Below are 18134 nucleotides of genomic sequence, written 5' to 3' on the forward strand. Positions count from 1 at the left end.
TAATTTAATTGGCCTTATAGATCATATAATTAACTGTATTGTGAGAAGTTAGTGTCTAGAATTAATGCTGTTGATCTCATCTGTGGTTTTATAAGCAGTGTGTAGGAATAGCTAGAGAAGGTAAAATAGCTTGCCTTAGTATGGATTTTTTTTCATGCTTTTTTTTTTTTTCTTTAACTGTTTGTAAAGGCTTTTGTTTTGCTTACCTCACATTATGTTCTTATGTTCTCAGACAGTATAATTTAGTGTTACAGAATGATAGTAAACATTATCTTATGTGTAACTTTTAATTAAATCCATATCCTTCAGGTAAAAAGAACATATTCTCACGGTACTTACAGAGCTGGCCCAATGCGACAGATCAGCTTGGTGGGAGCAGTTGATGAAGAAGTGGGAGATTACTTCCCTGAGTTCCTTGACATGTTGGAAGATTCACCATTTTTAAAAGTAAGAGAAAACAGTATCAAGCAGTCTAAATCGTGGGTGTCACTTTCACACTACGGGTGACACAAATCATGGTTGTTTCAGAAATAGAATTCTTGTGTAGTGTGTGTGCACGTGACTTCTCAGGTACTGATTATAATGGCAGAGCTAAGTGGTGGACCAGAGTAACATTTGCCTGTTGCTCCCACTTGAGGAAATTAGGTTCCATCCGTTTGTCAGCTTTGTACCAACTGAGTACCAGAGGATTTAAAGTACAGGAAGGATGCCTACAAATTAAGTGTTGAGGACAAAGTAATGGCAGTTCGGCATTGTGGAAAACTGGCTTGGGAGATTATACCTCTGTATTTCAATCTTGGCTCTACTTGCCTGGGATGGGCAAGCCATTTAAACTTTCTGGACTTCAGTTTCCTCATCTATAAAACATTGCATTTAGACTATGTGGCTTTAAGGCCCTTTTAAATTTTTAAAATTATTTCTAGCCAGATTTATTTTTTCAATAATCTCTGCATTCTAGAAAATATTTCTTCTTGTGGGCTGCTGGGACTGTCCCACCGAGAGAGAAATTTCTGAGCTGTGTAGTTCTTTCATCAGTAATTTAAAGGTCAGAATATGACAGGATCCCTTTATCTCTAATATTTGCTACATAATTCGCTGTAGATCTCTTCTTTTTTCACTTCTTGTTCCCTTTTCTAATCTATGTGTGTATACATATCTTTTCTAACTTTTTCACTCCATTCCATTCCCCTTATATTTTTTTATTCCTTTACTAGTGAAATCATGGAATTTGATTGCATTTATTTTGAGTGGTATTTTTAAAATGCCGTAATTTAGGGGTGCCTGGGTGGCTTACTTGCTTGAGCATCCGACTCAGTTTTAGCCCAGTTTGTGATCTCACAGGTCGTGAGTTTGAGCCCCGTGTCAGGCTGTGTGCTGAGCATGGAGCCTGCTTGGAATTCTCTCTCTCTCCCTCTCTACTCTCCTTCTCTCGTTCTGTCTCAAAATAAACTGTAAATTAAAAAAAAAAAAAATACCATTATTTAAACATTATTGTTTCAGATTTTAATTTTAAAGGCAAATGAGCTAAATGCATTCTTTCAGGGGAAATTTCATGTGACAATCCTCCCCTTTCTTGGAAATGATAGGATAAATGTTGTGTTTTTTTTTTTTTTTAAATACCATTTTCACCATTCCCAGGACAATGGCCCTTAGACATTTTTTTCTCTCTTTTCTTTTTAAAAAAAAAAAAAAAGTTGCTTTTAGACCAGCAACCTCTTCAAGCAACTACTAAACAGAAATAAGTTTTGACTTTGGTTTGGTTTTCCTTTTCGTTTTGTTAGGTTTTGATGATAATTATTCAAAGAGGTATCTTTTTTTTTTTTTTGAGATGCCTAGTTTTTATAACTCAGTTCATTTTTATGGATTCTCATGGAGAACACTTATTTTGCCAGCTTATTAACATCACATGACCCTTTTATTTGGTAGAAGGAGGAATAACAAATGATGAATGTAGTAAATCATATTCTGCCAGGGTTAGAGGAGAGAACCATCTGAGAATAATTACTCTTGATATGTTTGAAATAGAATTTTTTGAAGGAAAATGTATAAATACATAGGAATATATTAAAAATAGGTATGTGTTTTAAATGTATAAGTATAAAGGTATATATGAAAGTTTGTCAAGGGGGCAGTATTCTTTAATGTATGTTGGAAGATGCATTTTGAAAATAATTGGTTTCTGTGTAACTCTTTGCCTCTAGTGTACACTGCCATGGGGGACACTATCTAGTCTAAAATTAGAGAGTCGAAAAGACAGTGATGATGGTCCCATCATGTGGGTGCGCCCAGGAGAACAAATGATCCCTGTGGCCGATATGCCAAAGTCACCTTTCAAAAGGAAAAGGTATGTTGAATACAAATTTTTATTGCCAGGGATAGATGTCTGTACACTGGGTGTGTGTGTGTGTGTGTGTGTGTGTGTGTGTGTGTGTGTGTGTGTTGGAAATTGGAGAAAGAAGGAAGGGAAAGTTTAGAGCATACTTGAAATGTAAATTCAAAAATGGCTACACGTGCTGATAATTTTTTTTTTTATAAAATATCAAGTATAAATGAGGCTTGAGTAATGTAGGCAAATGACAATAAATTGTAAGTAGGAATGGGAAAAAATGTCATTCACAACAAAGACATTATAAACTATTTTGGAATAAATTTAATAAGAAATATTCAGAACCCATATTAAGAAAACTAAAACATCTCCTGGAGGATATAAAATAATAACCTAAATAAATGGAAAACCCTACTGTGTTCTAGATTGGATAAATGAGTATCCTTTGAAGTTTTTAGCATTCCAGTTGGACTCACACTTCCAGCACTGGATTTAATGATTTTAAAGTTAAGAAGGAAGGATAAGTAAAGTCAACAAATTTCCAAGAAAACTGTGAAAGAGAAGATAAGTGAGGGGGCCTTGTATTACTCGATATTAAAAATTATTGTAAAGCTCAAAAACATCACTGGAATACGATAGAGTATCCAAATAGATCAAAATATGTTGAGACCTTAATGTATGAGATGGATGGGAAAAGGAAGATTTATTTAATGAGTAATGCTGGCATAATTGAAGTCCATTTGAAAGAAAACAAAACCATAGCCCTTATCTCAAGCCCTTATCAAGAAGTCAGAGATTTGAACATAATAGATAAAAAATTAAAATATAAGAATAAAAACTTTAAGCCTAGGAGAGACCAAATAAGATAGAAATACTATCTAGTATTATCTAGTATAATAGTAATACTATTTGTGAGAAAAAAGACATGAACAACAAAGTTCAAAACCATGATAGACTGGACTAAAACATTTATATTGTGTGCCAGACTAAAGTTAAAAAAGCATTCCCAAATTCACAACAAAAATGTAACACAACCCAGTAGAAAAACAGGCTTCAGCCAGTTACATTAAAAGAATCATGAGATACTATTTCTACCTATTACATTGGCAAAAAAAAAGTATTAGAGGCTGGGAGGTATGAGGAAACAGAACCATTTATATATTGTTGGTAGAAAGGTGAGCTGCTATAATCATTCTGTGAAAGTAATTTAACAATAGCTCATGAAGTTTAATGCATATATACTATTTGATCCAGCACTACTACTTTTGGGAATCTGTCCTAAGAAATGAAATCACTAAAGGTAAATGTATAAGAATGTTAATTTCAGCATTCTTCGTAGTGAGAAATAGACTGTGAAAGCCTCTCCCCAGAACAGTGCATATATACACAGAATTTTACATGTGATTTAAGGGAGTTCACCAGCCCTCTGAGGAAACTGCCTGCCCTCAGGGATTAGAATCCATGTATATGTGATGATTGTATATCGCGTAGTAGTCTGACCAACTAATAACAATATTGCCCAAGGCACTGTGCTAAATGTTTCATATAAAGTTTTAATTCATTAGAATGTGGTGTTAATGACACTAGAATTGTAGGCTTGAAAGCCTGTTAGCTTTCCACAGGAATTATCATCTAGCTTTCTGGCACCTGTAGAACATAGTCACAAAAGGCAAAAAAGTATGTTGTAGCATCACGTGTGTGTGTGTGTGTGTGTGTGTGTGTGTGTGTGTGTGTTGTAATACAAGAGTGCACAAAGAGCAGTGGTAGTAGAGATGGACAGTGGGAAATTAGAGAACTAATAAGAGTGATTCTAGGGGTTAAGTCTAGGATGAGAGGAGAAAATTATGGGGGCAATCTGGATTTGTCTCTGAAAGCAACAGAAAACCACATAGGAAGATAAACAAGATGATGACTCCCAAAGAAATTGTTCTCACCCTTTTCCCCTTTTGCAGCAAAATTAGAGGGTTTTTGCATTGAATGAGACTAAGTAGCAGCTTCTGTATGCTTATCTAGGTGAGCCATAGGGGAACGCAGGTGGATGTCCTTTAAGAGGGAGCTAAGGTTTTCCTTTCTGCCTCCAATAAATCATGCATGTTTTGTGGAAGTACTTACTATTTGGTATTTTCTTCCTATTTATTTATTTGTTAGTCTTTCTCCACTGGAATATCAACTCCTATGAAAGTAGGGAACTTGTCTGTTTTATTCACTACTGTCTTGTTCACTAGCTGCAGTGCCTAGATAGCACCTAATATACAGTAGGTATTCTATAAATATTAATTAACCCATTTTTGAAAGTTACCTGTTTGTTCCAGATAATATATCTTACATTAGCCACGTGATTTGAATGAGGGGCATGGTTCTACAGATAAGACCCAAACCTCAGGTAAAGATTCTGGAAGGGAACCTGGGTAAACCACAACATCTATGATTTAGTTGTTTATCCACCTTACAGTGGCCACTTTTGTGAAGACTGTTAGAAAAAGGAGGGGATTATATGCATTTTTGTTTGTACTTGTTCATTTTAAAAATAGAACTTGATTTGGGAGCAGGTGATGTAAAATTTCCTTTTGTCTGAATTATGTAATTACTAAATCCTTGATGGCAGTTAAGCCTCAGGACATCAATACAAATGTTTGAAGGCGATTAAGCTTTAATACGTAGGCCAGCCTCTTTCCCCACCTCCTCTATTTATCTTCCTTCCTTCCTTCCTTCCTTCCTTCCTTCCTTCCTTCCTCCCTCCCTCCCTCCCTCCCTCCCTCCCTCCCTTCCTTCCTTCCTCCCTTCCTCCCTTCCTCCCTTTCTCCCTTCCTACCTGTCTATTTTTGATTTGATTTTATTTTAACAGAACTACCAATGAAATAAAAAACCTGCAGTACCTACCTCGAACCAGTGAGCCCCGTGAGATGCTCTTTGAAGACAGGACAAGAGCCCATGCAGATCATATAGGACAAGGTTTTGAACGACAGACTACAGCTGCTGTTGGAGTGTTGAAGGCTGTGCACTGTGGAGAGTGGTATGTATTAACTACTGCTTTTTCTTTTCTTTTCTTTTTTTTTTTTTTTTTTTTGACTGCTATTTTAATGAAAGGTTTTCTTGGCTTCTAAAATTTTTCTTGGGAAGTTTCTCAGTAATTCTTCCTGTGGGGAAAGAAAGTTCCATTTTTCTCTGTATTTGTATGACTAATTGTATGACTGCACTAAAATTTTTTAATTGTTGGAATGTGCGTTTATTCTTTTGGGTTGGACCGTAATAATTTGATTTTCTAAGTGATGAGAAGTAAAAACAATTGCCTTAACTAAGGTTAAAGAAAAACTAAGGTTCACTTGGTGCTTACTGTGTCATCATTGTCCCTGATGATCTTACCCTACTTTCCCTGTGTATCAGTGTAATGTATAAGTTGTAGATTTTCTCTTTATCACTGTTTTTTTTTTTTTTTTAATTTTTTTTTTCAACGTTTATTTATTTTTGGGACAGAGAGAGACAGAGCATGAACGGGGGATGGGCAGAGAGAGAGGGAGACACAGAATCGGAAACAGGCTCCAGGCTCTGAGCCATCAGCCCAGAGCCTGACGCGGGGCTCGAACTCATGGACCGCGAGATCGTGACCTGGCTGAAGTCGGACGCTTAACCGACTGCGCCACCCAGGCGCCCCTCTTTATCACTGGTTTTTAAAAATCTGTTTATGATTTGCCCTGGTATGATTGTTTTGTAGTTCTGTTGCTTGGAATTTCATTTCAAAATCCATTTTTTAGCATGTTCTATAAAAACGTATTTGTATACTGCTAATTACTTGACGAATTTGGGGATTTTTTAGAATTATAAAGACACTATTAATCCCCTGCAAATAGAGTGGTAATAGTTTAGTAGCACTTTTCTAGTGAATGTCTCTTAATTTATTAAGAGTGACTTAGGAATTTTACACATAATTGCGGTTATATATGTCTTTATTGAAAGTATTCTCTTCTCATATTTACCTCTAATTTTTATTTAGTAATTTCGTCTTTAGCATTTAATTTGTTGAAGTATTGACCTTTAAGATAATCCCTTACTTTTTTGATTTCTATAATTAACCAATTCAAATTATTTTGCTTTTTCAAAATACGGTTATACATAGCTATAATAAAATGAAGCGAGTTCTATTTATGTTTAAGCCAAAACTCATGGTTTTATCCCTTTGTTTAAATATGTAAAGTGGTCTTTACATATTTAAACATTTTGACTTTATTTCTAAGTACTTTTGTTTTGACCATAAAATTTAATAAGGACTTAACTGAGTGAAACATTAATGGAAGATTCTTCATTGTTTCATGTTTTTGTAGGCCTCCTCAACCCCGAATAACCAAAGATGTAATTTGTTTTCATGCTGAAGATTTCTTAGAAGTAGTTCAACGAATGCAGTTAGATTTACATGAACCTCCACTGTCCCAGGTATATCTTTAACCATTATTGTCTTCAGTTTAATTTTTATTGTGGAAAAGACTTACTGGTATTTCTGTCTCTTTTTTTAGTGTGTCCAGTGGGTTGATGATGCAAAACTTAATCAACTGAGGAGGGAAGGCATCCGTTATGCCAGAATTCAGCTGTATGATAATGACATTTATTTTATTCCAAGGAATGTTGTTCATCAGTTCAAGACAGTTTCAGCTGTATGCAGTTTAGCATGGCATGTTCGGCTCAAGTTATATCACTTAGAGGAGGACACTGTACAGAATACAGCTACTCATGAAACAGGCACATCCCCAGATACCACATCATCAGTTCTTGGACCTCACACTGACCACATGCTTTGTGCTATAAGCAAAACCTCCTTGGATTCTAATTTTTCAGACAAACTTCATTCTAAATCTGAACTGCAGCAGATTAAACATGAACCTATTCCATCTGTAAGAATCAAGGAAGAACCTGTGAATGTTTATATTCCTGAAAAGACTAGAGCACCGAATATGGATGGCAAGAATGTTAAAGCAAAATTGGATCATGTTCAATTTACAGAATTTAAGATTGACGTGGACTCTAAATTTGAAAATACCAACAAAGATTTAAAGGAAGAATTATGTCCTGGAAGCCACATAAGTCTAGTTGATACAAGACAACCTAGTTCAGGACATTCAAATCAAGATAGAAAAGATGATGACATTTTGTGCTGAATTTGTACATACCATTTACAATTCTTTTTTTTTTTTAAGTTAATAATGTAATAAAGATTCATGAATTCTGAAAGCAAGCCAAGGACTTGCTCCCAAGTCTGTTACAAAATAGAGTTTATGTAGCTTTGTAACATTCCTCAGTGCCTGTCCATAACTGTGAAGTATCAAAGCACTTAGGGCCAGATGCACTGTAAACATTACAGGTTTAAACAAAAGGAGTCTTTAAAAAAATCATTTGATTTGGAATTGTAGGTTTTAGAATAGAGCTGACATTAACATATATATATATATATATATGTGTGTGTATATATATATGTTACATATATATATGTATACATATGTATGTATATATATGTATATATATATGTATTAACATATATATATATGTATTTTGTAATATGAGCCAGAATTCTTTTTTGACAATTTAAAGGCTTTTCCATAGAGCTTATTTATACCAATTTTTTTTTTTCATTTTACTGTGTCAGCACTGTAGTGTAAATAGCTTTTAAAAAATCTTTTTAGTGTGATTTATACTGAAATGTGAGCCACTTAATAAAGGTTCATAATAATAAATATGTTTTCTGTTGGGTCTGCATAAAGACAAACCGACAATTCAGTTAAATCATTTGGTCTGTTATGTTTCTGCTGGTGTATGCATTTAGAGTGGTAATGGAGTGCAATGTACGTATTCAAATCTAGTGAATATTTAAATTCTCCACACTGTGTAAGCATTTTTAAAACCAAGGTTCAGTTATGAAAGCATATTTATATATGTATGTATGTATGGGAATATATATATATATATATGTATATCATATTTTGCATAACTTCTTAAATTGCTGAATAAGATGAATATGTGAAACTTCCTAGCCTCACTCCCTGGAATATGTTTTAAAATATTTATATTCAACATTAAGAAAGCAGTTTAGGTAATAGAAACAGTTTTATAAAGTTGGGAGAAACAAGGTCTGTTAGTGATATCTAACTCTTCTAACTAATGAAGTTTTGTGGCCAGATTGCATAGCCCTAAGTAAATTTTCTCTGTAGTGTGTGGAATGATAAGTTGAGAAAATTTTCTTACTAATCAGCATCTGTACTATATATACTTCATAGAAGCTGAGTAAAAATCTTTAGTTACAGAATGTTTAGTTGTGAGCAGTTAAAATCCTTTTTTACATTTTTCTTGCAGAACAGGAGGAAAATACGACAAATACAAAATCGTAAGGGCAATGACTCAGCTGCCATACAGAGATAGAACTAACAAAATAAGATGTGTTACCTCATTTTTCTAAGGATCCTTCTCCCTACCTTAGCAGGTAAACAACTTAGAGTACTTTTTTCCCCCCAAAAAAGCTCTAGAAAGTAAAATTAGGGTAGAAACATGATTGCCAGTGCCTACCTAAAGCTTAAAACAAATCTCTTCAGTGATGGACTTCAGCACTATTTGAGACGGCTTCCACTACTGTAATTGAAAGTCAAACAAATGTCTTTAATGTAAGCTTTGATGTAAGGAATTCTCATTGCAGATCAATTTTATTTACCTTTGGTATTTTTCTGGGCTCTTACTTTGGTTGATGACTTTTAACTGTGGTTCTTTTGGGCTAGTGTTGCTATTTAAATTGTTTCTGTCCCAGCCTTATTTGTGGTACCCATAAAACTGCTTATCTTTCTGGTTAGGGAGAAAAAATAATTGCAGCAGTGATATTTCTGGCTCACAGTTTAAAAGGGTAGGCAAATATTGTAGGAAATCTCAGTGGTTTACAGGAAATCAATATGTTTGTAACATAGGAATTTTCATGGGATAAGGAAGGTATAAATCATGATAATGTAAATAGGGATTTTGTTTTATATGTTACTGCCTTAGCCTGCTCTTCACCACTTAAATCTTCTCTTTTAAGCTAAATTTATCGTTTGCATCTACCTTTTGGATACAAAAGTTAATAACAAACCAGTATTGAGAAGTAGGAGAGCATGTGGTTAAAATGTTTTTCTGTTTTTCTTTCTTTAATTGAAGGGTGATATATTTAACAACGTTTTCATTTCAGTTTTCCAGTAGTATACACATAGATGCATGAGATCATACAGTAATAAAATGTCTTTAGGGTATCCATCCAAAATATTATGAGCCTTAAACTTTTAACTAAAAGATGTATCTAAAACAACCACAGTGGTTGCTTTTAGGTATAGTTTCTTTTATAAACAATACTCAAAACTTGTCCATATTTTGAAAACGTAATGTTTTGTAAAATGCATACATTTCTCTGGAAGTGAAATACAAATCACTGGGCTCAGATTTCAAGATATAGCCTTGTCACCTTGAATAATGCTATGTTCCTTGTCTTACGGGTTATAATTTTAAAATCCTCTTCAGATGCAATCTGAGAACTTTCTGACTACCTTTGTTACACACAAATAACTTCTATTTCAATATTGCATTATATTAATGGTTTCCTAGTTAGTACATTCCAGTTCTTTATCTGAACACAAGTTTGTTAGGTTTTTTTGTTGTTGTTTTGGTTACTTCCAGTTTGTTGGACCAGAATAATAAAGCACTTAAGATGTAGTTTCTATATGACCTTATGCTATATAAACAGTGATTATGTAAATTATTAAATTGATACACAGACCTTTAAAAAAATAACTAAGGTACCTCAGTGGTGTCTGCTACAGTGCTTTTTTTGTTTGTTTGTTTCAATTACTTTTGTTCATACCCTTTTAGCTAAGAAGTAGTATCTTTTCCATACTCAGGTTAGCTGGTTAGCTAGCAAAAGAATTAAACATTTGTGATATTTAGTTGAAAACTTTACTAAAGCCATATTCATTTTCTCCCTTGTCCCTAAGGCTGTTGACCTTAAATAAAGATTAGGTTGATCTAGCACAACACTGTGTATGTGTGTGTATGTGTGTGTGTGCATGTGTGTAAGATTATTGGAAATATTATGTTTATTCCCACATATATCCATTTTTAATCCATTATATAACTTGGGGGAGTTGGGGCCAGGGAAGGTAGGAAAAATTTTATTTCTTTTGTTAGGTCTTCAAGGTATTTCATTAGTGTTCCTGAGTGAAACAGTTTTTTCCCCAAATACTTATGGCAGGTAAGATCATGTTTGTAAATAATAGATTAGCACTGTTTTGGTAAATTTGCATTCAGGTATTTTGTTGGACAAGTTCATTGTCATGTAAAGCAAATATCTAAAAATTCATTTTACATTTAGCAAAGATGCAAGATTTGTTTTTAGAGTTTGAGAGGAATTTTCCTTGTCTTCCACCTTTCAATAAATACTAAAATTGATAACTGTAATCTTTTTACCTTTGTTTTGTAATTATTTTCTTATATTTGACATTTTATTTTCATCTTGTCATCTTTAAATATAATTTTTTTTTTTCAACGTTTATTTATTTTTGGGACAGAGAGAGACAGAGCATGAACGGGGGAGGGGCAGAGAGAGAGGGAGACACAGAATCGGAAACAGGCTCCAGGCTCCGAGCCATCAGCCCAGAGCCTGACGCGGGGCTCGAACTCACAGACCGTGAGATCGTGACCTGGCTGAAGTCGGACGCTTAACCGACTGCGCCACCCAGGCGCCCCTCATCTTGTCATCTTTAAAAGTTCTTGTTTCTCTGTCTTTAGCCAAAACCATAAGATCTTGAATTGCAATTTGAAAATCTTTTTTTTTTCCTCTTAAAACTTAATTATCAAAAGTCGATTCATGCCAACTTTAGAATACTGAGGATTACTTTAAGACTGCTAAACTAGTTAGGTATGGGTGCCAGGATGATGGGCTAAATTACTTCCGTTCCCTCTAGACTTTCTCTCCCCTGAGGGGAGGACAAAAGTGCCATTGTTTTCCAAATACTTTTAAGCTGGTAAAAAGCGACATGATGGGTTTTAGATCTTCAGAGTGGTAGTAGAGCTCTTGCTTAATCTTTCTCCCACCTGATGTAACTAATTTGATATGTAAACAGAATTTTGGTTTTTAGAATGCCTTGTCTATTTCATGAAAGACTTATGTTTGGCACTGACAGTGTATCTCAGATAAGATAATTAAGAGGACAACTAGGGAGAAGTGTATATCTCTGCTCTGGCTTTTCTATTCTGTGACATACTGCATAATGCAGATGGAATGATTGCTTTTTAGAATGTCAAGCACAAGAGGCTAAAAGCAGTGATGTCTTTTCTTTTTTAAGTTTACAGAGGTTGTATATCATATTTCTACTAGGTTGTATATCATATCATATTCTCTACCAGGGAAAGGAGGGGGAAAAAAAACATTCTGCATTTCAGGTTATCTTCCCTTCTAGGACTTTAGACCCAATCAGGAAATGTGAATGAGCCAAGAATAAAATGTGGGCAAATAGAATATATGTTAACTAGAAACGAAGAGTACAACAAAGACATACTACTTCTATGTTTTTTACTATTATCTGCCTTCCAAGAACTGCACTATCAAAATAAGAGAACTCTGGATCCTTCTACACATTTTTAAATTTAGGATTTATACATCTTGTGTGTTTTTAAAATGTTAAATCTATATAGTTTCCTATAAAGTTCATTGCTTTTGTACTACTTAACACTACTAGGCAGATTCAGAGACAAGTCAGTATAGCTGCAAATATTTTGCATAATGTAGTGTTTAAAATTTTATTTGGACAGGCAGTTCCACATCTTCCCTCTACACCCCAAGTGTCTTCTTTCTTTGAAATTTTGTTTTTACCTGAGCCAGACATTTATGTGAAAAATCTCAAGTCTGCCTTCTTAAAAAAAAAAAAAAAAAATACACTTTTCAGTCTGGCTTTTGTTTATACTATTGTTCCATCTCCCTGACAGTTCTTGGAAATCTCTGTCTGCCTTCATTTCCTCATTTCACTCCAATTTTGTTTTAAGCCTCAGATTTAATCACCCTGCTGAAGTGGTTCTCTCAAAGGTCACCGTTTGACTGCCAAATTCAGTGGCTTCACTTAATACTTCTGTTTAATCCTTGAAGCACTTGTAAACAATCATTTACTCCTTAAAACTCTGTACTTATGACCTAACTGTTCTGCTTTGCTTTTCCATTCCTTTGGATGTCTTCTTTTGCCTATTCACTATTTAAAGCAGTCTCAGGTTCCTTAGGTCTCTATACTCTGTCCCTGAATTATCTTCATGACCCCATGACTTCACTCAGCCTTGGATTCTCACTGCAGCTCTAATGATCCCTGTAATCAAATCTAAATTCTTCTCCCTTGCCCCCAAGCATTAGCTGTTCCATCCCTCCTAATTTGGTTATTGGCGTCACTATCTTGCTACCTAGTCATCTCACAGTAATCAGAATTCTCTATCTTTTCTTCTAACTATATACAATGTATTGTGAGATTTTGTCTTGGTCCCAGAAGTGGTTTTATAATTTGTCTACTTCTCTTGTTACAGTAGATATTTAGCCATAGTAGATGTTCATCTCACCTGGACTCTTAAAATAGCCTAAATGTTCTAGGCTGACTGCAGTCTTCTGCCCCTATCCCCATTACAATCCATTCTTTCTTACTACCAGATTAATCTTTGTAAGACAAACAATGATTGTTACTCTTTTGCTTAGAAATATTCCATGGCTCCTCTCCTAAATAGAAGCCAAATGCTCATCATTGTACCAAAAAGCCTTCATGATATGGCCCTTCCTTTCCAACTTCATCTGTTGTCACCTTCCATTAACGTGTGTGCCCAATTTTCAGATTTACCTGGTGCCAGTACTTGCCATTTCCCTTGTGTACTTTTAAAATTCTTTGCCTTTGCTGGGGAAATCTCTGCTTGGAATATAACACAGTGAAATTTTACTTTTTTTTTCTCGAAATTCTAGTTAAACGTCTCTTCCACATGTCATGAATTTGTTCCATTTGTGCCCTTATCCCAAAGTCGGTATAGAACCATTTCTTCCCTCTGCTTCTTGTGTTCCTTTGTGCATATTATTTAGTGTACATATTAGTTAAGTACATGTTGGGCTCTGGCTAAACCATAAGCTAGAAGTTACATTTTCTTTTCCTTCTGTATCCTCAACATCCAATATATACACTTGGTATTCAATAAATATTTGAAGAAACCTTAACTGTTGTACTTTTACTGGGAGTGGGAAAAACAAATTATGTAGATTTCTACTAAAAAGTCTGTCTCTGACTCTAATTCATAATGTAATTCCAGAATTGCAATAGAAAGAAAAGTGAGGAAAATTAGATCAGCAGGCACTATAAAGAGACCAAGTTTCTATTTTGTACTATGGTCTTACAAATAAAGTGTAAGAAGCGACCTGTTAAATATCTGGGCCCATTGAGTAATGTGGAGGAAGTAAATATTGTAAAGATCATTAAACCTGTAAAATCCGACTTTTTTCCTTCAACCAGACATACATTCATTACAAATTAAGGATAGATTTTAACTAGACCTAAAATGATTAAAATTGCAAATAATCATATAAGAAGCAGTCTGAAGCAGATTTTTAACTGTTGCTAAATCTTGCTTGGCAAGATAAAGTCTCCCTATTGATACTGTAAATATTCAAAAATTGAAAATTTTGAAGGTGATAACATGCACTAGTGTTTTTAGTCTATATCCTTCTGTTGCAGGAGTGGGGCAAGGACAAAAAGGTGGCACGTTTTCACAGACCCTCTGTGAACCCACTTCACTAGTATGATACTATGCTGAGGGCATTTGAGCAGCTATCAAGGGGGAATAATACACTTGTATAATGTTGAGAAATTTCTTAGTTTGTATTTTTCATATGTAAAGTGGCGGAGTGGGGAGAAATACCTTTTCTGTTAATTTGTGGTGAGAATTAAATGACAACATGCCAAATGTTTACGTAGCACATTGATTTATATATTGTAGACACTACAAGTGTTAGCTTCTGATCCTGGAATTAACATAGTAAAAAGAATAGAAGAGCTGTGTTCTGGGTCAGCCTAATCATTTCATGCCTTTCTCACTAATGATCTCTTCTCTGTATACCGCTCTCTAATTTTGGGCAAATGATAGGTATCTGGGAAGAGGAAAAAGTTTATCAAGGGATCAAGGTGAGGTTGTGGCAGAGGTTAGGGAGATACCAAAACAAACTTCTTCCTAGTTCACTATTTTGCCCAGAGCCAGAAATTCAAAATCATGTCTTGTCACAGACTGCCTTTTCCTGATTAGAAATTTGTGTTTGTGGTATCTACATGATAGTGGTAGTAAATTTACTTTGAGGTGTAAGATTACCAGTATGATTATAGTATGATAACTTGAACATAGGGCAAGCAAAATGAGAGTAAAACATTAAAGTGTAAAGTAGATCCCTCTCATAAAGGCTTTTAACCCAGGGTTACCTTACCTAGCAGTTGATAACTGGTATGCATCTTCTGCTGATAACTTTCTATTTTTTTTCAATAGCAAACCTATTTGTGGAAATAGCATTTGGAGTTAGACTTCTCCATTTATCAATGACCATGGTCTGATTTACATTTCATTCATCTGTGCTTTAGTTTTTCTGTCATTGTAATGAGGTGGTTTTTTCTTGGTTCTAACACTGTAATTCCTGTGTACCTTCACTATCTATGTCACGAATTATAGGAACACCAACAATACTTTGAGATCGACTGACATTTACTGTGCAAACGTGACCAATCAAGATGAGAGGAAACTCCTTTTGTAGTTTGTGGGTTCTTAATATAATACTAAAAGCACTCTGATTGTCTTCAGGAAGGAGAAATGACTATTCTTTTCTTGATGACACAGGTGTATAGTAACATGCCTGCCCCATATGAAAATGGTTCTATGGTTTCCTCTTCTTTTTTGACCATTACTTCTGTTAACTAATCAACATCAGTTTCTCTTACTTGCTGCACTGTGAAAAAGCAGAATGGAAAACAGCCTAATTCATAAGGTTAATAACTTTTAAAATTACAGTAAACTTTAACGCACGGACGGATCTCTACTTCTCAAAGCTTTGCACAACTATTTTTCTTGGTGCGTGAAAGCCCTCCATTGGTGGGCTCATGTTTCATGTGGTAAGTTGATTGTACCACCATACCCATCCTCTGTGTTAATGAAATATTGCTGAATTAAGTTGTGCATTCTTTCATATTTTCTACTTTTTCTATTTCCAAGTCTTATAAAAAGTTATTTTGTTCACAAGTTGCTTTTACTCAGAATTTTTGATAAATCTTTCACCCCAAATCAGATTAAGTTACTTCTTGTCCATGCTGACCTGGAAAATACTGACTTCACGAAGAAACTTCATGTTGCATACTTTCATGTTTAAGTTTCTTAAGGCAGAGTGTGTTCTTTTTATAAACACCATTAGTAAACAACTTTATATTATAAAGGTAATAGCCTATAATTATAAACAAATGGGAAGGTATTTTTCTTCATATTATTTATTATTCCATTAGTTTTGCTTTTTCTGTGAGCATAGTTTCCATCCTATCTTTAATTAATATTTTAAATGTATCCCAACCACTGAGGCTGTGATACTGTGATTTATAAGAAATACATATTTGATCTTCATCCTTATTCCAGGCACAGGAATTTTAACACCCTTGGAACTTAAATGTTAAGTGTAATAAGGTGTCTGTTGAACTTAATGAGGTGACTTTTGGAAAACTCCTAGGTAACCTAAGAATAGGGGCTGGTTGCCAGGGGAAACAACCGTGTGACTAAAGGGTTGGAACTTCCAGTCCCCCTGTCCTTATACTCCAGGGGAGAGGAACTGGAGATTGACTTCTGTCACCATTGGCCATTGATTTTCTTAATATGCTATGTAATCAAGCCTCCATAAAATCCCCAAAGGACAGGGTTCAGAGAGCTTCTGGGGTGGTGAACACAAGGAGATGGGGGAAGAGTGGTGTGCCCAGAGAGCATGGAAATTCCTTGCCCCTTCCCCATACCTTGCCTTACCATTTCATCTCGCTGTTCCTCAGTTACATCCTTTGATAATAAACTGGTAATCTAATAAGTAAAATGTTTCTTTGAGTTGTGAGCTGCTCTAGCAAAATTATCGAGAGAGTCATGTGAACATCCAATCCAATGCTGGTAGGTCAGAAGCACAGGAAACAACCTGGATTTGTAATTGGTATCTGAAGTTTGAGAGGAGGAGGCATCTGCTGGAATTGGACCCTTAGCCTGTGAAATGAGATACGATTTCCAAGTAGTGTCAGAACTGAATTAATTCCTTGGTGGTATGGAGATAAAACACATCTGAATTGGTGCCAGAATCAAGGAGGCATACATCAATAACTTACTGTGCTGCTTCAAGTTGTTCGTTTATGGTGTCAGTATACCAAGTTAAGAAAGTTCTACTTTCTGGGAACCTTTCAGATACAATTACTTGATCCTCATGGGTCAACAGGTTGGTTATTACATGGCCTTTTAGATATATTTCTTACCTAGTTTCTCATCCTCTGAGACTTGTCCCATATTTTTCTTTTAGAAAATCTCATACAGAGATTTGCTTGTTTCATGGCCTAGGTTAGGGGTCTGTTTTTTGAATGGCTGTGAGGCAAGAATGGATAGTTTTGTTTTTTTTTTCTTTTTAATTTTTTTTTTCAACATTTATTTTTTGGGACAGAGAGAGACAGAGCATGAACGGGGGAGGGGCAGAGAGAGAGGGAGACACAGAATCGGAAACAGGCTCCAGGCTCTGAGCCATCAGCCCAGAGCCCGACGCGGGGCTCGAACTCCCGGACAGCGAGATCGTGACCTGGCTGAAGTCGGACGCTTAACCAACTGCGCCACCCAGGCGCCCCAAGAATGGATAGTTTTGAGTAAGTGGAACAAAAGTCAAAAGAATAATAACTTTGTGATACGTGGAAATTTTACAAAATTTAAATTTCATTGTCCATAAAGTTTTATTGGAACATAGCCATGGTTTATGGCTGCTTGCTTGCCACAGAGCTGATTTGAATTGTTGAGACAGACCCACATAGCCCACAGAGCTTAAAATATTTACTATATAGCCCTTTAGAGAAAAATTTTGCTGACTCCTGACCTAGCTAATTGTTTGCATGTGGTGCTGTTCTTTTCCTTTTCCCTGTGAGACATTATACTGAGAGATAATACATGCACAAATACAGCTTTTGCCGAATTTCAAAATCCTATCTGGTTTCTCAAAGAAATGAAAACTTTTTTCTCCTTTGAATCTATCATTAGAGAGACCAAATGGTTTGGATCTCTCAGTTGAATTAGAAATATCTGATCAATTCTGGAACATTATGTTCCCCATATTAACTATCCCTCTCCACCCTATTTTTTGATGCTCAAAATAGAATATATACCAATTATAAGACAGCAAAATGCTTGTAATTGATAATTTTTATTTAGCTTAGCTCTGTAGTTTCATAAGCTACATTAATTTGTGGTGTTATAACTTAAACTGTCATCTGCTTTACAAAGGAGAACTAGACCAAAATGCTATATTCAAAGCAATCCTCTCAAGCATTAGCAGCCAGGAATCACTTTGTGTGTTAGATATTTTTTAAGACAAATAAAATACTATTTTAGGTTCTTTCTGAAGCTAAAAATGAAGGCTGTATAGGGTGAGAACAATCACCTGCTTTAGGGTTATAATACACTTAAGACTGTTGGGAATTCTTCTAAGTAATGTCACCTATGCTTCACTGGAATGGGTTAAGTGCCTTGGTAGGATGATCTATAAATTCTC

At 35.1% G+C, this 18134-nt stretch overlaps 1 protein-coding gene across 1 annotated transcript in view; it reads left to right on the plus strand.

Annotated features, from left to right (window-relative positions):
• The window catches only part of RSBN1L (round spermatid basic protein 1 like), a 68398-nt gene extending 57621 nt beyond the window's left edge, over positions 1-10777 (plus strand). The window contains exons 4-8 of the mRNA XM_047097379.1: positions 310-447; positions 2202-2344; positions 5172-5339; positions 6646-6754; positions 6835-10777. Of these exons, the coding sequence (XP_046953335.1) occupies positions 310-447; positions 2202-2344; positions 5172-5339; positions 6646-6754; positions 6835-7473 (1197 nt within the window). The 3' untranslated portion in view covers positions 7474-10777. The remainder of the gene's footprint in view (positions 1-309; positions 448-2201; positions 2345-5171; positions 5340-6645; positions 6755-6834) is intronic.
• The last annotated feature ends 7357 nt before the right edge of the window (positions 10778-18134 follow it).

Source organism: Lynx rufus, unplaced genomic scaffold (assembly GCF_022079265.1).
Source record: "Lynx rufus isolate CCGP_SWC_20201006 ecotype Redwood Valley unplaced genomic scaffold, mLynRuf1.p SCAF_4, whole genome shotgun sequence".
Classification (NCBI taxonomy): Eukaryota; Metazoa; Chordata; class Mammalia; order Carnivora; family Felidae; genus Lynx; species Lynx rufus.